The 19,077-nt window shown below is 38.9% G+C and overlaps 4 protein-coding genes across 8 annotated transcripts in view; 1 reads left to right on the forward strand and 3 right to left on the reverse strand.

The window, feature by feature from the left end:
• Positions 1–967: 967 nt before the first annotated feature.
• On the reverse strand, positions 968–6,534 carry LOC126803064 (uncharacterized). 2 transcript variants are annotated; one of them, XM_050530812.1, is made up of 13 exons: positions 6,268–6,534; positions 5,908–6,074; positions 5,729–5,832; positions 5,487–5,564; positions 4,843–4,946; positions 4,666–4,752; positions 4,385–4,587; positions 3,606–3,807; positions 3,442–3,492; positions 3,266–3,364; positions 3,095–3,154; positions 2,670–2,791; positions 968–2,259 (listed from the first exon to the last, which is right to left on the reverse strand). In XM_050530812.1, the coding sequence occupies exons 1-13, from the start codon at positions 6,451–6,453 to the stop codon at positions 1,125–1,127; spliced, it is 2,598 nt and encodes an 865-aa protein (XP_050386769.1). In that variant the 5' UTR covers positions 6,454–6,534; the 3' UTR covers positions 968–1,124. The 2 variants fall into 2 exon arrangements, with proteins under 2 accessions (XP_050386769.1, XP_050386768.1); XM_050530811.1 differs by having other exon boundaries at positions 2,670–2,794.
• A 1,598-nt stretch (positions 6,535–8,132) lies between these two features.
• Positions 8,133–9,665, forward strand: LOC126802852 (uncharacterized). The gene is made up of 2 exons (XM_050530561.1): positions 8,133–8,412; positions 8,575–9,665. Exon 2 carries the CDS (start codon positions 8,615–8,617, stop codon positions 9,335–9,337), a length of 723 nt encoding a protein of 240 aa, XP_050386518.1. The 5' UTR covers positions 8,133–8,412; positions 8,575–8,614; the 3' UTR covers positions 9,338–9,665.
• A 567-nt stretch (positions 9,666–10,232) lies between these two features.
• Positions 10,233–19,077, reverse strand: part of LOC126802972 (peptidyl-prolyl cis-trans isomerase CYP18-1) — a 101,397-nt gene continuing 92,552 nt past the window's right edge. The window contains exons 2-6 of the mRNA XM_050530697.1: positions 11,740–11,784; positions 11,580–11,654; positions 11,122–11,283; positions 10,816–10,974; positions 10,233–10,525 (exon numbers count right to left, since the gene is read on the reverse strand). Coding sequence (XP_050386654.1) covers positions 10,442–10,525; positions 10,816–10,974; positions 11,122–11,283; positions 11,580–11,654; positions 11,740–11,742 — 483 coding nt within the window. The 5' untranslated portion in view covers positions 11,743–11,784 and the 3' untranslated portion in view covers positions 10,233–10,441. The remainder of the gene's footprint in view (positions 10,526–10,815; positions 10,975–11,121; positions 11,284–11,579; positions 11,655–11,739; positions 11,785–19,077) is intronic.
• Positions 12,047–18,358, reverse strand: LOC126802963 (uncharacterized). 4 transcript variants are annotated; one of them, XM_050530687.1, is made up of 8 exons: positions 17,977–18,358; positions 17,148–17,551; positions 16,952–17,063; positions 15,797–16,450; positions 14,164–14,241; positions 13,186–13,290; positions 12,977–13,070; positions 12,047–12,379 (listed from the first exon to the last, which is right to left on the reverse strand). In XM_050530687.1, exons 1-8 carry the CDS (start codon positions 18,295–18,297, stop codon positions 12,231–12,233), a joined length of 1,917 nt encoding a protein of 638 aa, XP_050386644.1. In that variant the 5' UTR covers positions 18,298–18,358; the 3' UTR covers positions 12,047–12,230. The 4 variants fall into 4 exon arrangements, with proteins under 4 accessions (XP_050386644.1, XP_050386645.1, XP_050386642.1 ...); XM_050530688.1 differs by having other exon boundaries at positions 12,941–13,070; positions 13,186–13,275; positions 17,977–18,357; XM_050530685.1 differs by lacking the exon at positions 12,047–12,379 and having other exon boundaries at positions 12,476–13,070.

A 19,077-nucleotide genomic window follows, 5' to 3' on the forward strand; every position in this document is an offset into this window, starting at 1 on the left:
GACACGCATACCCGAAAACCGAAAAAAAAATATCCGAACCCAAACTGAATCCGAAAAAAAACTGAAAATTGAAAAAAACCGAACCGAAAATAAGAAAACCGAACCGATTATGTTTGGGTTGGGTATTAAGTTTAGTCTCTTATAAACCGAACGAAACTAAACCGATCTAAATAACCCGAAGTCAACAATCAACGTCATCATTTTGGTATATTTTTACTTTTATTATTAAAAAAAAGTAAAACTAAAGTCAGCATAAACCTAATGGGCCTAATCAATCTTGCGGCCTCTCTCATATCTCAGACAAAAAAAAAACTTACGACTCTCTCTCTCTTTCTAAATCCTCACTTCTTAATTTAGCACTATATTAAAAATTCACTTCATTTCGCATTACCAGTCTACATAACTCCTCATTCTTCCCTCTTCTCCTCTCCCTCCTCCCTCAATCTCCATTTCATGTTGCCTCTCTTTATACCGTGACTCTAAAAATTGAATTCTCCAATCAATGATTCTATTAATGTTTCATATCATCAGCGAATAAGTATTAATAACGGCTCATATGAGACGTGAAAGAAGGCTTGGACAAACCAGACAACCTACACGATAGACTTAGCGAGGTTCAATTACCTAAACCCACAGGGAATGCGAACATTTTTGTTCCTCTATGATTTTAATGCAATAGAGTTTTTTGTACTTGAGTTAAATATGGACATTGTGAAGATGTTCGAGTCAATTAGATATGAAATAATCAATTAGACATTTTGTTTTTCATCTTTATGTTAAATTTTGTACTTTGAAATTAATGTCTAATATTACGTATTCTACATATGGGTAAAACCGAAAAAAAAAAACCCGAACCGTACCATGTGAGTTGGGTCGGATTGTGGGTCACCGTCTCTAAAATAGAAAAATCGAACCGAACCGAACTGAATTTAAAATTTAGGCTGGATTATGAATTTTGTCCAAAACAAACCGTAGTGACCCGTGTCCACTCTAGTGGCATGTAGGGAAGAAGTTGCTCATAACTACTATATACATAATCCTGTTGAGTTACTGAAACGAACCTAAACGAAGAAGAAAAACAAACCAGAAAACTAAGCCTACTTGTTGGTTTCCTTGCAAACCAATCATCCAACAGAATCTTCTTCTGTATCCACATCATCTTCGTCCATTGCCTTATCAACCCGGTCACTACCCTCAGTCTCTGAGTCTGATATTGACCCACCTTCGGCAGCATCACCTGTGTTCTTATCTTCACTATTTGTACAACTACAACTCTCAGTATCCGAGTTGGAAGCAGACCCCAGTTTTCTTCTCTCACTATCATAATTATCATCCACATTACCGAACTGCTCTTTCAAGTCGGGAGCAACTATCCCAATCATTTCACTCAGTGCCTGACGCTCATGATTCCGTCTTGTGGCAGCAGTCTCAGAAGATGGAGTACTTTGGCTCTCTGCCACCCTGTCAACCAGATCGTGCGGTGCAGCAGCACCTTCCTCATTGTTGTATCTGCCTGGAGATCCATTCTCACCATAGACAGAAGGGGCTGTGCTACAAGCCCAGCTACCAATAACTTCAGAAGCTATAAGGTCTGCTGTCCTGATAGTGTTTGATTGTGAGTGACGCTGCTGAAGAATCATTGGGCCTTGATCATCATTTCCTTGTACAAGGCCTTCCTCATCAATTTGCATTGTATCCCCTTCTACAGTGGCAATCTTGTTCAAATCAATATTTTCATCACCGTTCATTCCAGGGCTTTCCGTTTCAGGAACATGCTCAGTGTCCATGCCTTCAGTTTCACGGACATGCTCAGTGCCAATGCCATCTCCCTCTGTAACTGGTCCTGTACCAAAACCATCAATGTCAGAACCAAAGCCACCCTTAACACCATGGTTTGCACTAGTGAATTCTGCCTCTTCAGTATGTTGATCTCCTTGGCTTCTGACGTCACAGTCATGCTTCTCAGTAATGCTGACTTCTTCACTGGAAGGTCCAATATGATTTCCATTGGACCTCTGCGGTGTTGTTGCTGACCCTTCCCTCGCAGTGTTGTTTCTATGGTACCTGATTTCTTTATCATCTCTTCTCTCAGTTCCAGCTGTATCCCCAATAACATTGAGGTCAAAATCAAGTGATGTGTTATCATAATTTTCTTCATCTTCCAGTGTTCTCTGCATTGATTTCAACTGTTCCTGTTGTTTAGCAAACAGTACGGAAATCTCCTCGGTTGTGGAATAGAACGCCCTCAGTTGTGTCTCCCTGCACGGAACCATGTATTTTAGTCAAGAAAATGAGACCCCGAAGGTTACCAAATTTTTGTACACATTGAAAAGTTGAAAATTGCAATGCTCTAAAGACCTCAGTTCTCATCTACTTGAGCAAATTTTTGTACACATTGAAAAGTTGGAAATTGCAATGCTCTAAAGACTTCAGTTCTCATCTACTTGAGCAAAAAGTAAAATGTGTAGCCCAAATTACCTAAAATGGAACTTTATATAAAAGAACTGACTGATCAGTGGAGCACAAATATTTCTACATGAAGAAATCTTTGAAACAAATGAGGTGATGGAGCTATCAAAAGATAAGATGCAAGACAAAAGTATTTTACTCGAGCACTTCCTTCGACTTCTGAGAAAAAAAGAAAAAGACTGATCCTTCAGGAAACTTACCGGAGCATTATTCTTTCTCTAGCAGCCTTCAATTTTCGTCTCTCAAAATCAAGCTCTTGCATTGCAGAATTCATCTCTAGTTCAAGTGCAGAAACTTTAGCCCATGCTTCTTCTCGAGCTGCCTGCTACCAACAGCAAGAACTATCTCAGCTACGAATAACATACCAGTTTATACAAACATTTATGCAAATTCGTTTTACACCAAAACTAAAAATGTTTTCACCACACGATACATTAGGTGAAACACCATTCATACATGTTTTGCATATAATGCTTATAGCTTTCATATTAGTGATAACATAGTTTAGAGGAATTGCTTTCAGATGCAGATACTAAAAACAGTGTAGGTCCATATGCACAACCCTGTAAGCAACGTCAACCTTTTACAGCATCGTAAGAGATACGAGGAAAATTTTCACTTCTACCTTCTCACTCTCAAGCTCTTTCTTCAGCCCTTTTACCTCATTTTCAAGTTCTTCCACTCTCTGACAAATGTCCAAAACAGTAGATAAACTTATTAGCCTCAACAACTATTTGCACTGAATTTTGTAACAAAAGGGAGTAATTTCCAAGTAAGGACTAATACACATAGTTACCTTTTTCTGACTTTCAGAGGTTGACTGCTCTTCGCAGATTTGGGTGTCTAGCTGGCGATTTTTATTTTCAGAGAGTACCAACTTTTGCCTAGTGTCTTCCTGCAGCACAGAAGAGAATCAGCAGAAGGCCATTCCATGGTTTAATTGAAGCATTCAAAAGTACCGTCAAACATTACCAATTTTGTTCTCAAGTTTTCTATTAACAAGCATGTCTCTCTCTCTGATTCCTGAAACCACAAATGCCAATAATATGAACCTCGACATGAAAAATAAAAGATAAACAGAAGTTTTAGCAAACATTTATAACTATATAAGATATGGGACATAAAAGCATTCATACCTTAAGCTTGTTAATTACTTCTTGTTGCTCTCTTTCTCGTCTCCTGGCCGCATCAGAATATTGTTTTAGTTCCTCTTGGGCATCAGATTGAGCTTTATGTACAGCTGCTTTTAGATCTACCGCCGCTTTTTCTCGCTCTTCTCTTCTCTGATCTCGCTCTTCATCCAACTGTGCCTTGAGCTCCGCCAGAGAAGCTTTCTGACTACAGAAAAGGAAATAGTAATTATTAGCTCTTCATGTTTGGTACAGTAGAGTGGGAAGGGAATGCTTCATTGTCCGTGACAAAACAACACATGCTATTGTTGGCATGCTCAATTAACAATGATGCAAAAATTATTTTAAAATGCACATAATTTTTATAAACCACCATAGCAACAGTATTTCCATTAACCATTTGTTAACACTGGTTCATGCATTTTAAAATACAAACTCTAACAAATTCACATGTACTTTTATTGATGTATAGTTATGCCAGGTCCCTATGATGCTTGTAGCAGTAATTGAAAACTTTGGACCAAAAGTTCTGGCCACATAAAAAATGATGTCCATTGTTCTTCCCATGCCTTGACTCAAAAATTGGACCCCAAGTTTGTAGATGGCATGGGATCAGGTGTAAGAAGAAGAAATTTCAACTCTTAGCCAGAAGAAAGAGGCAGCTGCTCGAATAAAAATGTTACGACTTGTGAGGAATACCACAAAGACTTAATTAAAAGTAAAAATACTACCAAAACTTAATAAAAATCATATTAACAAATTCATTTTGTACTAATCTGCCTTACGTATTCATTATTTCATTTGCTTCAGTGCATGACTGCAACGAAGCTGTAAGCCTTTCATTAAGGTCTTCGAGAGCATATTTTTGTTCTGCACATATCTTATTGGCCTCCACCACCTCCTTCTGTTTAACCTCCATAATACGATGCAACTCTTTCAGTTGATCAAGGTAAGGTTTTCCAACTGATTCTTTCAGTTCTCTTTTTTCCTACAAGATTAGATTGAAGTGTCACATATCTAAGCAAACTGACGCGCAGGGGGGGGGGAGGAGGAACAAGAAACTTACATTTTCATGACACTCAACAGCCAAACGGTTATCACTGCGCAATCTATCAATTGTAATGACTTGATTTTCTAATTGTTTCCTCAGTTCCTGCAGGTACAATAATTTTTCAAGTAAATTATCTCAACCTTTCAGCATCAGTTCTCACTTACTGCTATAATATTATCAAATGAAATGTACCGTGTTTGACCGCTGAAGACTTCGAAAATCATCAAGAGATATCGGACCCTCAGGAGCCCCAATGCCAATACCTTTCAGTCTCTTGTTCTCACCAACGAATTCATCTGAATGAACAATGAAAAGATATTGATTTTATTTATTAATATTAATGAAAACTATAATAGAAGCAATCACAAGCAAAAATACATGTAAAATTTACACTGCCTAAAACTTCATCCAAATATAAAATATATCCGTAAGCTGTCGATTATTCCTTCTTTCTATTCAGCTTATCTTATTGCAAAGGTTTTGGCTTCAATGGTCATGTTGGGAAAACAAAAAAACAAAAAAGGAAATCTCAACCCGATGCCAGCCAAAACAAATGATTATGTGACTACCATTCTAGAGAGCTTTTTTCAATATTTCAGATTCTCCAGGAGTAGGTTTACTCTAAAGCCTAATCAGATGAGCCAACAAAAAATAAAATTAATTATATTAGAAATTTGCATATCGATAAGAAATACCAATTTATATTCAAGAAGAAAATATTTTATTAAATATACCCATCAAGGTCCAACTAAGGTTGAGAGAGCACAATGGAAGCAAATTGTATAGACGGAATTATTGTAACGATCACATGAACACTAAAATTATCATGAATGTACCTGCTTTTCTCTTTGCAAAAGTACCAGCTGTACTGGCACTGGAGCCAACTTCTCTAAACACAAATGCAAATGCAGCACCTGTATATACAAGTTCTCAAATTTTAACTTCAGAAAACCATAAATTCATACTGAGACCAAATTTTCAAAGCATCTCAACACTTAAATAATTCCATTAAAATCCAATTCAGTTCGGGGTGCGTGACAGAGAAAGAAACTTGGAGCACAAGGCACAGTAGTCTTACTATGCTGAGGAGGAGCAGAAAGCGATATAATGTCGCCATGGCGCACTTCAACCTCAGGGCCAGCTTTCGTTAGTTTCTCCCAGTTGAGATACGTACCGTTCGTGCTGCAAAAAGTCTCAACACAATCAAAACAAGGATTCCAACACACACAAAAAGAATGTAACAAAAAATGTACGAACCTCGTGTCCTTTACGAACACTGATGCACATTTCACATCTTCATCGACCTTCTTCTTATATATCTTGCAGTGATTGGCACTAATCGCACTCGACTCAATCTGGAACCGCTTGTCTTCCACCGACCGTCCCAATTTATGCTCATTGGTAGTCAGTAGCATATTTATGCCCTACGTTTCGAAATTCAACGAATTCATAGCCCCCAATCAGTCACGACTCTCAATATATACCGATTTCTAGCCCGAAAACTCAACCAGAACAGTTCAACTTACTACAATTTAAAGTACCAATTCAAGATATGATGATTGAAAATATGTAGGGGCGATTGAGCTGAAGGAGAGGGTAGAAGAGTAATTTGGAAACCTGGGGGCGTTTGCGGGCCTTGGTGGAGATGGCGGTGAGGACGCCCCAGACGGAGGGGTCGTAGGAGGGGAGAGGCTGGGAGGCGATTTTGGCGGCGGAGGAGGAGGTGAACTGCACGGGGGACATGGACTCCTCAGAGCGAACAGGCCCAATGGGCTTTGGCGCGCTTTCGCCGACGTCGGACATTGAAGGCGGAACTGAAACCCTAATTTGGCGGCAAATTGGAGAGCGCGGTGAGAAATTTCAGAGAGGTCTGAGATGATGCTAGTGGCAGTATCTCACTAGTCACTACTGTCTATTGTAGTGGCCTCCTAGCGGGACTATACATTTGGTTTTTAACATATATTATTTATTGTTTATCAGGAAGTACATGTACAAAGGAAGTTTGGTGAATTTTCTATAAATCTTTATTTTATTTTAAAGCAAAAAAAAAAGAATGAAAATTCAATTACTAAATTTGGATGGGTACTTTAATATCTACAATTGGCTTTGTGGTCCGAAAAATTGTAATGGTTACCTTAATATCTAAAAACTTCGCCTATGAGTGTGGGAAAGTGCGCAGTTATTAGTGTGAAAAATGAGTGGTTTATTTTTGAAAATATTTAAGTTTTGACTGTAAAACTCTTAGTGTGAGATATAAAAATAGTGCTTTCAGAAAATCGTATTTTGGTTGTACTTTAAATGCTTGTTTTATAGTATAAAGATTGATGATGCTAATATTTTGGTTGTCGAGGCTACAACTATACGAGAATGGGTGGACACTATGGTTACTCAAAGCTTCTAGAATGTTTGTTAAAAGTAACTAAAAAAATGTACTTGATCATCTAGAGGTCCTTTGTGTATTAGGAGCCTCATCTAAAATATTTTACGTACTATCCATAAGTTGTTCTTTTTGATATGCATCGCAAAGTGATTTTCATGTCTGATAAATTAGCTCATTTGGTCATGCTTCGTATATTGGGAATTATCCCTCTGTATCAGTCAATTACATTTTTTTTATTGTGTCCTCAACGTTATACTTAAATTCACTAAGAACAAGATTAATTCGAGTTTTTGTTTTTCTTTGTTATAAAAATAGTGGCCGGGTGAGTTATCATTCTAGAACCGGGAGTAATTTAATGTATAATCCCTCCCCAAATGACATCCTATTTTCCAAGAGGTAAGTCTTAAAGTGTTTTGGGGTAAGAGTAGAGGTGGCAAACGGCCCATTTACTTAAATATTAAGCCCAATCTGGCTCATGATCCAAGTCCATGTCAGGCTGGGTCCCTGCCGGGCTAAGAAGCAGGCTAACCAGACTCATTAGCATTATATGACACAATTAAAATAAAAAATATTATGTACTTAGAATATTTGTTTTATATATTTATTTAGAATAGTAAAATAAATAAACTACTATAACATATTTCATAATCTTATTTCTAAAGCGTTAAAAAAAACAATGACGTTTTCTTCACTAATTTGATACTATTTGTGAAATATTATAGTTAAAATAATGAAAAAATCAATAGATTTTTATTTAAAAAGTCTAATATTCAAGTCTAATAATGATAATTGTTTAAATATTTATATAAATAATATAAAATTATGTGTTTAACGGACTGACCCATGAATTTATCATGGCCAGGTCGTGCCGGATCAAAATATCTCGGTCCGGTCTATTACAATAACAGACTCAGACCGTGTCAAACCGATTTCTAACGTGCCGGGCCTAGCCCAGATTTAGGCTTTTGGGCCCATTTGTCTCATCTAAGTCAGAGCTTTTATTATTTTAGTTATGTTGTCTATTCTAGTTGTTAAAATGTTTTTTTTATTATTTATTATTTTACAAAGACCATATCCGAATCAATTCCCACAATTCGAGGACCATGAAAAATAAGCTTCTTCAGCTCCAGCCCGACCGCCTCTTCTCCTCCTGCCTTCCCTGTCCGATGTTGTAGAATTTCCCGTTCAATTCCGCTTAATTGGTTGATTAATAAAACCCTGAAACGCATCCTTTCCCATTCCGATCATATCTTGTTCCAAAATCTATTCTCTTCTTTACTCTTAGTTTCCCAATTGACGCCACAACCATTCATTTCGTGACCTCTAATCCCAATCCTCATCGCCGACCTTATACAGTATTGAACGATTGACGTTTACCGGGGGTGCGTCTCTTTCCCATATTCCAATGAGTTTCTCCCTTTACTCTTCAATTTTGCTGTCAATATAGAATTGTATTGTAGCCGCTTGTTGATTTTCATGTATATTTTTCTAACATTTCATGTTTGATTCCTCTGTTGTTGTTTTGTGCAAAAATTCATCAATAGGTTAGAATTGAAGGTGTTGTGATGGTGTTGGGTTGACAAAATGAACTCTGGGTTTCTGGGTAACATCCTCTGGTTTAGAGCCCAATCAAACAGTGATTTGGAACCTACTTTGAAACCAACTAGTGTCTATATTGAACAACAACCTGAGCACAAGCCTGGTTTTGATCTCAAGCCGTTGGGATTGCCCCTTGTGTCCTTGTTTCCATGGGTTGCTGTGCAGTCTCAAGACAGGACTCGAAGAACCCCATCCACTATCAACCGCCGGTTGAGAAGGCGTGCCGCCCAGCCACACCGCAAGGCTGCTCCCCCTGATTTGCTGCGCTTCCGGCCATATGTTTCGAGGGTGCCATGGCATACTGGTGTGAGAGGGTTCCTTTCTCAGCTGTTTCCGAGATACGGGCATTATTGTGGACCTAACTTTTCGAGCGGCAAGGATGGTGGATCGCTTGTTTGGGATCAGCGCCCCATTGATTGGTTGGATTTCTGTTGCTACTGCCATGACATTGGATATGACACTCATGATCAGGCTGAGCTGCTCAAGGCTGATTTAGCATTTCTCGAGTGCCTTGAGAAGCCTAATATGAGGACTAAAGGAGATGCTGGTGTTGCTCTCGTTTATAAGACTATGTGCACTACAGGTCTCAGGAATTTCCTTATACCGTATAGAACTCACCTTGTAAAGCTCACATCAGGACATCCTTTGATTCAGTTTGGATGGCTAAGCAATGTTAGATGGAGAGGTTGGGGTTTCCAGAAAACCTGAGATGCATCATGAGCTTGAGAACTGGTAACCAACTACACTGAGCTATTGCCCATTGTGGCAGATGGTTTCTAGTTCTCGTATTCATGTATCCAAGTTTTTTCTTTGCTAGAGGGAACACATGATTTCAGCCTTATTTTTCGCTAATGGATGGCCTGTTCTTGTCCTTGGTTAAACCCGAGGAGGTTTCTGAATCCACTGATTTGCTGGTTTGATAGCATCTGTATATAATAGACAGGTTTTTCTTCTTTTATGTAAGTTTCATTAAGTTTCAGAAACAATTGACCACTCGCATAAGTCAGATGATTGAGTTGGTAATTGCTTCACCGTACATATCAAGCTATACCTAGTAATCAAGGGAAGAAGCTCAGACATGATTTTCCTTCACGGATTAGTATTCCATCAGGAGGAAACACACGGATCTCCATCAATAAAAAGAAAAATAACACGAGCCTTTCATTATGGCTGAGTTGTTCTGTGTGAGTAAGAGGTTGTGTGACGTTTAAAGTACATCAATTTACAGGCAGGGTCACACGGTGCCTTTAAGATCAGCAAAAATAAGAGGGGTGGGTGCTTTGTGAAGCTTTTCCCAGATTCTCAATTCACATTTCCTATTTGACTGCTGGATTGCTTGCTTGCTTGAAGAACCAGAAAGAGTCTGCTTCTTCCTCCCTGTTATGCCCCATTTCATTCATCCTCGTAAATGCTATTAAGAAGTGTGATAAAGAGACTCGCCTATGGATGTGAAACAATTAAAACAAAAGAACTAAAAATGCACAGCCAGAGGGAGGGACTGGCCATAAGAATCCTCCACGACACAGTTTAAACGCTGACAAAACCAAATCGACATAAGTTTGCCAACTGCAACTAAACCCCTACAGAAACAAGTCATCATCCCTCAGGCAACATGAGTCATAACGATGTAATAAGAATGAAAGATCCCCTAGTTACAAGTTACGCTTAAAGAAGTAATCAAAATGTGCTATACATATTCTCTGCTAGAGATGACAGCATTCCCTATGTCTAATCCTCTCATTGTTCAAACACATAGCTGCAACTATTTGCTAGATTACATTCCCGCCACCTTCAACCAATCCAAACTCAAGGCTAACCAGCAAGAGGATTGGCATGTATAGTCACACGATTAAGCCTGATCTCTGCAAGAGGACGGTCCCCCGGTCCAGTTGGAGTCTGCACATAAGTGTACACTGGTGAATAAACCCGAATTCAAACGAGAAATGACAGAGAATGACTAGCTTGATGGGATCATTCACAGAAGTAGTCTTTTCTTGGTGGGATCATAGCCTACTACTATGCGACAGACAGATAAACTTAGATGAAATCGATGAACCAATACCCCAAGCACATTCATAGATGCAAAGTCAATAAACAGACCCATGCTAAACTAATCATACATCAGTCACGTGTGTAATGCATAACTATTGAAGAAAACGGATACTCGGCTTTAGTTAGCATAGTACCTTTTCCATGATATCAAGAACCTCAAACCCATGAATTACTTTGCCAAGCACAGTGTACAGCCCATTGAGATGCGGCTGCTTTGCATAGCTAATGAAGAACTGGCTTCCATTTGTATTCGGACCACTATTAGCCATTGACATTATTCCCCTTGCATTGTGCTGAAAAAGAAACAGTAAAATGGGAAAGCTTCGGCAATTAGACTCATACATGCTACTGTATAAGTGTATATGTTATAGTAACTACGGTTGAAACACAATTTAAGAAGATCACACTTCACCCAGAGAACCAAAATCATATTCAATTACCTTGAGAGACTCCCTTATCTCATCATTGAACTTCTTGCCCCAAATGCTAGTCCCTCCCTTGCCAGTACCAGTCGGGTCTCCACCTTGTATCATGAAACCCTTTATATTCCTATGAAATATAGTCCCATCATAATAACCGCTCGCACACAGCGCCAAGAAATTCTGCACCAAAATCAAACAAGAACAACAAATGACAACAATTCACCAAGTCACATTACATACACATTATTTTCGTATTAAAAAAAGAAGTGAAACTATGCACTAAGAGCCATATTCCTCAAAGAAAAATTAGTATAATAGTGTAAAACTAGGGTTTCCAGACAAATTTGGTAATCAATTTGAGGTGCAATTAGAATTTCAGAAGCTCTCCCTAATAATAATAAAGCTAACAACATATTATTCATGTAAGAAATTAAAAGGTGCGGCAAGTTGAAGGGGGTTGAGAAGCAGAGACTGACCTCGGCGGTTTTAGGGACCTCGTCGCAGAAGACCTCGCACTTGATATCCCCGAGATTTGTGTGAAGAGTCACAGACTGCAACAATCAATTAAACCAAAACGAAAAAGGGTTCAATCCATGAAGTTCAGTTTTGAATGGAAAGATGCGGAGAAGAACTGACCATATTGCGTCGGAGACGGACGAGTTTGAGCTGCTGGTTGAGACTTGGGATTTCTAGAGCTTTCGCGCTTTGGGCTCCGCAGGCTGAACTTTTGCTTGTGCGAATTTGTTGCGTCTATTTATTCCAGTAAAGTAGTAAAAATCACTTTTAGGCGTCTTTACTCTTTGGAAAAGTGAATGTAATTTTCACGTTTATGTCTAATTTTTCTCTCTCTCATACGATTTCCTTGAAGATATATTTTAGACTAAGCTAACTCGTATGGGGAGCTGATGTCAGAATACTTCCTCAGTAGAACATCCAAAATCAATTGATTGGGAAAACTAAAAGCTAATTGGATGGGTTCGTATAGTGTATACAACCAGAAAGTGAAACTTCATATTGGGTAAAAATGCTGAATTGGAGCTATATATTGTTTATTTGCAATACAAAACCAAAAGCTATGGCCATCATGCTGCTACTGTGTCGTCCACTAGTCCTTGCCTTCAATATGATCATGCTCGTCTGTGTCGCCAATGCCACAACTCGAGAGCCAGCGTTGTCACCACCAGAATTACGATCACAAACTTGCCACCAACTCCGCCACCACCTCCATTAGTGTCAATTGGTCCATAGCCACAGCCCTCGCCGGCGCCTTCAGTTCCTGTATTCCAATTGCGTAGGTTAAATTCCATCGCTGTGAAGTTCTTTCTTCCAAATCGAGCACACAATACACGGAGTTTGTTATATTATGTTTTTCCCAAGATGCCGACCCTATAGTACAAATCCAATTGATGATTCTACATTTACGTTGGGAGGACTTCCAGATTCTCATTGTCGCAAATGCTACTTTACAGAGTGGTAACCCAGTTGTTATCAGACAAGTAATAACATCATTAAGAAAAATTGAAAGAATACAAGTGATGAAACCGATTAAAAACCTGAAACAACATGGCCACTCTAAAATGTATCCTTCCACACATTATTCCCATTCGCTTCAATTTCTTTAAAAATTGTAGGAGTTGGAACATTCTTGAAATTTTGTAGAAGACAGAACAGTTACAAGAGAGTAAATTAACAACCAGCAGTTTATGCTAACCATCTTCCTCAATAAATTCTTTGTGCACATGCATGCAAGTTGTGCTGCAGTATTTGTAGTTGTACCTATGAAAAGGAACTTTACCGGCCAGGGATAAATTACAACAAGAACAGCTAATTTCATCACCTACCCCACTTTGGGGTTGTGGAGTGGTGCTATTACCTTGAGTACTAACGGCTGCAGCTGCAGCCATTCTCCGCTCTGCTGCTGCCGCCCGTTTTTCCCTCTCGGCTGCCAATTTCTTTTTCAGTTCCTCCTGATTAGATATCAAAGAAGGGGAAGCAAACTAAGGTCAGTTTAGGACTCATACGAGAACCTATTCACAGCAAGAAAAGGCTCGCTGAAAGAACTCAGAAGATGAGTGCACTGACCTCTTTAGAGATCTGAGACCCACGACTAGGCTGAGATGCTGTTGATGACTTTGTATTCATTGAAATATTCTTGGAAGCAGCAGCCTCAGCCTGTGTAAAATCAAACTAAGAAATATAAAAGGAAAAGAAAAGAAGAATGCAGCACATAGATAATTTTTGTGAATCAGAAAATATGTGACACCGAAAATCCAAATAAGCACAGCACAACAAGAGGAACAACCACAGAGATAAGAACACCCAAATCTTTGATTTAAGGTGGTTCAGCAAAACTTTTGCCTACATCCACTGGTCATAAAACAAGTCGTTCATTATATTTAATTATTTATAAAAGGGTACACAAACATACCAGACTTGAAGAACAATCAGTAATAATTATAAATATGTTATCTTTCTGTTTTGCGCTCTTCCTTGGACACTCCACTCTCCGTCTATTGCAACAAGGAGCAAATCCCCTGGCTTATATAGCCATAAGGATATCAGCTTTCTCAAAAAAGAGTAGGAAACCTACACCTCCTATTGTGGCAGGATTACAGGAATCCAACATCAGTAAGGATATACATTCCCTACTCAAATTCCAATCATTCATAGGAATCAAAAACCTACAGGGGAAAATCTCCCAATCTCTAAGACAATTGAACCAGGTTTCCATCCCATGAACCCAACAGATAGCCATTAGATGGACATCAAATGTTGCTTCAAATTTAAAACCAACAATCTCTTCCAATCAGCAGAAACCCTAGCATAATGATTTTGGAATTTTCTCTACCTTTAGGACCAAAAGATGACAAAACAGTAAAAGCACCCAACCTACAAACAAAACAATTACAGCAAACCACAGCATAAAGAACGGTGAAGCTAAATACAATTGCATCAACTAGGTTCATAAAACTGCCATCCTAAAGATCTTTCAGAAAGAAAAAGAAAGCTAGAATTTAAACACCACAATAGAAAATCTCCAATTAACAAAAAATTATGCACCTGAGCTTTCTTTTCCTTTTCTTTGCGTAGTTTCTTCAATTCTTTTGCTCTTGCTTTCCTTTTGGCTTCTTTTTCAGCCTGAACAACCAAAAATGAAGTGATGTCATATTTCAAGTATCAATATACCACCTAATGATACTGAAGAGGCAAACCAAATAAAAGATACAGGATGCCTCATAGAGGACATCAATAACCGGATCTTAGGTAAACAGGGCCCCAACATAGAAATGTGTAAATACCAATATATTCCCCGCAATTGTGGTTGTTAGATGCATGACAAATGATTCACTCTAAATTTTGGGGAACTTACTTTATAAATTATCAAATTCGTATCCGACTTCCATATTCCAACCCAATTTTAGTCCATGCCGTCAAAAATAACGTTATTATGTAATTATTCATTTGTTAAAGGGTAACATAGTATATCCCCTCTCGTCCCCCCTCTTCCCACAGAAACAAGATGACCCAACATCTTTCTCGTCCTCTGTTGTCGCCATCTCCTCCAGATCCTCACCCACCAGACCCAACTTAACATCTTAATTATCAAACCCAGAATTCAAATAACTCATTTTGCATCGTCATCCATTCTTAATCTTCCAACCCAACTCCCCATCTTCTTACATGGAGAGACAGGTCCAGGCGTCCAGCACCTTGAAAGCTCTGATGCTTTCTCTTCATTATTAACTGGTCATGTGATTTGCTTATGTTTCATGTTTTTTAGCATTCGTATCTTTGTGGTTTAATCCCCATTTCTTGACCATGGCTTTCTGTAAGAGTTAGTTTGGTACTCTTCCTATTAGATGTTTATTAACTATTAACTTTGATTGAATGCAAGCATACAATTTCTCTATTAAACTTTGATTGAGAGCAAAGCATGTAATTTTTTCTGTGAATTGAATGATTGAAATGATGCTTGTACAGATGTGGGTATGTCAGTTGTATATGGAACGATCATGTTGATTGTAGTGATTTTCAAGCCTAGTCCTCTTTTTGGATTACAAGGAATCAAGGAGAAATACTGTAAATCAGAGTCGGTTACTCAAAAAAGAACAACCCAGCAATCTGCAACCAGCTGAATGGAAGGAAATGCAGAAAGAGAGGGTCGGGCTCGCTGTTTTGGACTGATGATTTGCCCCATGAAGTTAACGGAAAGCATAATAATTAACGAAGCATGTAACAATCTGTACTAAAATTGGGTCATGATGGAAAAGTCATGTACCGTTTTAATATTTTAGATAGTAAATTCACCAAGATTTAGAGTGAAAAATTTGTCATGTATTGTTAATAAAATTTTCACTTTTCAAAATGTTATCTGTTAAATTTGTTTTTTATTAAACACAGATACCCTTAAACCTGCACGATTCATCAGCCAAAAGTATTAACCACAGTGACATGGCCAGCTGATGCTTCTGCATTAGCAGCAATGGCCAATATATGAGGGGAAGGGAGTAGAGGCTTAAAGATTTTTCTTTCAATCTTTTGTTGTTTTAGTCATCTTAGGATTATAATTAAAATTAATAACTCAGATAAGAAAACGAATGGGATAAGTTGACAGTCAACTCTTGCACGCCAAAGAAACTACAGTTTCAATTTTCATATTATTTAACAGGTGGATGGGCACAGAAATAATTACCTGTTTAGCAGCTTGAGATTCTTCCATTTCCTTTGTCAATGCACTAGGAACCTTCGCAGCATTCCAGTCCCACTTTTCCAGATGTGCTGCCATGAACCGTCTAAATGTATTCCTGACCTCCTTTTCGTTTGCTACCATGTATGGAGTCTGTCCCCTTTCATCTATGGCACAAGGATCCAGACCCTGTTCCAAGAGTTCCAAGACCTTGAGAGCATTCCCAGACTGTGCTGCTTCATGCAAAGGTGTTGAAAAACCATTAACATCATTATGACTCTCACTTAATATAGGAAGTTCATCAGACTCTCTAGTACTTGAGCAAGCTTCTGTACTAGGCTCAACAATGTTGAGTTTCCCCATGCTTGAGATAGTATCAGTATCAATTCCTGAAGTAGAAGGTTTCTCCTCTTTTGTAAATAAAGGAGCTTCAATCTCCTCTTGTTCATTAGAAACTTGTGTCAACTGTTCATATATCCTCCGGGCTTCCTTCATAGTAGGTCTCCGAATAGTGATTGGAATATTTCGAACCTTCTGCTGACTAAAATATGGTTTCTCCCCGTTAGAAAGCAGCTGATGGTTGCTAGAAGGGGCATACACAAAAACGCAAGACGAGGCATCAAAAAAAGGCTTCCATGCAGCAAGTAGCTCTTGAATATCCTAGAATGTATAATATATTTATCAGCATCTTATCCAGAACATAAATCAAAACATAAGATATGGCATATAAGTAGCTGTATGAAGAGGCAAGAGTAATTCTTCCAGTTGATCTATCTTACCAAAGGCAAACTAGACACAACTAAAGTAAGAGAAAACAGGCATATTAACTACCAATTACATGATTAGCAGACTGCAAACATTTTGGCTTAAAGACAATATTCTGACATGTATTAGTACTGGCGCATAAGTCTTAGGGCAAGATGTGATTAAAGTTGGAGAAGGAACTTTAAATCCAGTGAGATGCAAACTTGCAATCAAACAAAACTTCCGAGTTAAACCTCATGTTCAGCAAAAGTGCAACTATACAAATATTATTATAAAAGAGCACAAGCTATTCCCACATAGACATAGGTGCATCACTACATCAATAGTGAAAGTTCTATCAGAGTCCATAACAAATAAAATGTAACAACGGTATAGCCAAAATAATTTGTCAAATACCTTTTTCAATGCAAGTTCATTATGACGCCGGAGAGAAGCTCCAGCAGAATGAGCAAATCTAGATGCATCATTTGATGACTGTTTTTTTCCAGACTTGGCCCTTACAACATACCTACATCCCAAAAGTTCTGAATGTTACTTAAATTATTAACACTGACAGTGGACATAACAAGGTGTGCATAAATATTAAGCCAACCTGTGGAAGGTCTTGTGAGCTACAATCCTATTACCATCAAACACACAACCGGCAAAATGCCCACCACTTGCAAGCAACACAACTCTAAAACAGGTATTGTCTCTAGGCTCATGAACCACCGCGTTCAATCTCCCTAACAATTCATCACATGACAAATCACTTTCTGGTCCAGACTCATTCGTAATTAAACACTTCCAAATCGAAATTCTTTCTCCCGTCTGAAGGTGGATGAATAACTTCTGCCTTGCAGATGCCCTTGAAGGCTTATAAGGCCCAACTTTTTCAGATTCATCATCCTCTGATCCCGATATACTCGAGACATCAAAGTCTTTAAAAGAATCAGACGTTAACTCATCAAAGTCCTCCTCCTTCACAATACTCTTTCCGGCAAGGCTCAGCTTCACCTATGATCATTCATTTACAACCAAGTAATCACATCAATTCCAACATCACCACAACACATTACATCCTTTTACTAGTTCAAGTACTTTGTAACGAAAATACACCCAAACAGACCATAGAAAGCACATTTCTACCGTCTTACATATCACACAGCTAAATTCTAATCCGCACAATGATAGCAAGATAACAGGATAGAGTTTCTATCGAACCGCAATTCATCAAAAACACACTACAGCTAGTAATCTCCAATGTGTTTAACACAATGACAATCGAAATGAGAATCGAATTTCTCACATTAAGCAAAAGCAATGTAAGCTTATCTAACATATCAACAATGCTAACACATTACTGTGTCAAATTATTCCATCAAATATCCAAAAATATATATAAAACAGTGAATCAAATCAAACTTGAAGAGTGAATTTACATTGAATCGGTGAATATCGGATTTGAAGTGGACGCGCTGGTCCTGGAGGGACTCGAACTCAGCTTTGCAAGTGTTGCAGGTCAGCCGAATCGAAACGGCGCCGCTTTGGGAGCGGTCTTGATCGGTGTTGTCAGACGGAGACTCGTCTAGGGTTTCGACGGCGGAGCTGTTGGAGGTCTCGAAAGTTGAAGCGACTGAGAGGCCGGAGGGAGTGAGCAGCGCGCAGGAGTCGAAGAATTCGGGCGGGAGTTCGAAGATGGAACGGTGTCGTTTCTCTTTCGCGGCTGCGGCGGTGGTGGTGCGAGGAGGCTCGGACGCCATGGATTGGGTTAGAGAGAGGCTTTGGTGTTACGGTTTGGGGTAGCAGAAGCAGTACAAGGCAAAATGAATGCGGCTGTGATACGGCGACGCTTTGACTCATGCGGAAGCCCGGTAAAATTTACACCTGTTAACTCATTTCTGTTAGTTTGGGCCGTTTTTGAGGCGGTGATTAATTTTTTATTTACCTTTTTACAGTTCCACAGTGGGGCCCCACCGCTTTTTATTTTGGCCCGCCACGTCCGATCATATGCGACGTACGCTAGCAGCCGATTTTCAGGACATCATCATGTTTTTGGGAGCATCATACGGCATTCTTATAATGCTCGGACTAGTATTAGTAGTATGAACTTATAATATCACAACATTGTCAAATGAGATACATAACATTCACATCAACACCAACGATATGTAACTCTGAACTTTAACCACTAAATGATGATCGGGGTTAGGCAGACGCCGTGTAAAGATTAGAAACTCCAAATAGTGATTGATGCACATCCACTTAAACGGTAGATGATGATGGACCCATCACCATTGCACTATCCGGTCATTTCCCGAAACAGCCTATTAGACATTTTCAATGAAACTGGAATTGAGATTTCATTGTAGGAGCATATCGTAAGCAGGAATCGAGCTGTCCCGACGAAAGTCGCCAGCGCCTCCGGCAACCAGGCAAGTTTCGCCCTCAAACCAAAGTATCGGATCTTCCTGATTATCATCTCTTCGTTACAGACTTAAGAGTATATCAGAGTAATCATAGTTTAAATTTCAACTTCGAAC

This window comes from Argentina anserina, chromosome 7, assembly GCF_933775445.1.
Source record: "Argentina anserina chromosome 7, drPotAnse1.1, whole genome shotgun sequence".
Classification (NCBI taxonomy): Eukaryota; Viridiplantae; Streptophyta; class Magnoliopsida; order Rosales; family Rosaceae; genus Argentina; species Argentina anserina.

Coding starts and splice junctions, on each gene's coding strand:
- LOC126802963 (XM_050530688.1), bottom strand. CDS start 18,297: ATGGCGTCCGAGCCTCCTCGCACCACCACCGCCGCAGCCGCGAAAGAG. Junction 17,552..17,976: donor CCGATATTCACCGATTCAAT/GTAAATTCACTC, acceptor GAATGATCATAG/GTGAAGCTGAGCCTTGCCGG. Junction 12,380..12,940: donor ACAACCCCAAAGTGGGGTAG/GTGATGAAATTA, acceptor ATTGGAATACAG/GAACTGAAGGCGCCGGCGAG.
- LOC126803064 (XM_050530811.1), bottom strand. CDS start 6,453: ATGTCCGACGTCGGCGAAAGCGCGCCAAAGCCCATTGGGCCTGTTCGC. Junction 5,833..5,907: donor GTGTTCGTAAAGGACACGAG/GTTCGTACATTT, acceptor GACTTTTTGCAG/CACGAACGGTACGTATCTCA. Junction 4,588..4,665: donor CTGTTGAGTGTCATGAAAAT/GTAAGTTTCTTG, acceptor CTAATCTTGTAG/GAAAAAAGAGAACTGAAAGA.
- LOC126802852 (XM_050530561.1), top strand. CDS start 8,615: ATGAACTCTGGGTTTCTGGGTAACATCCTCTGGTTTAGAGCCCAATCA.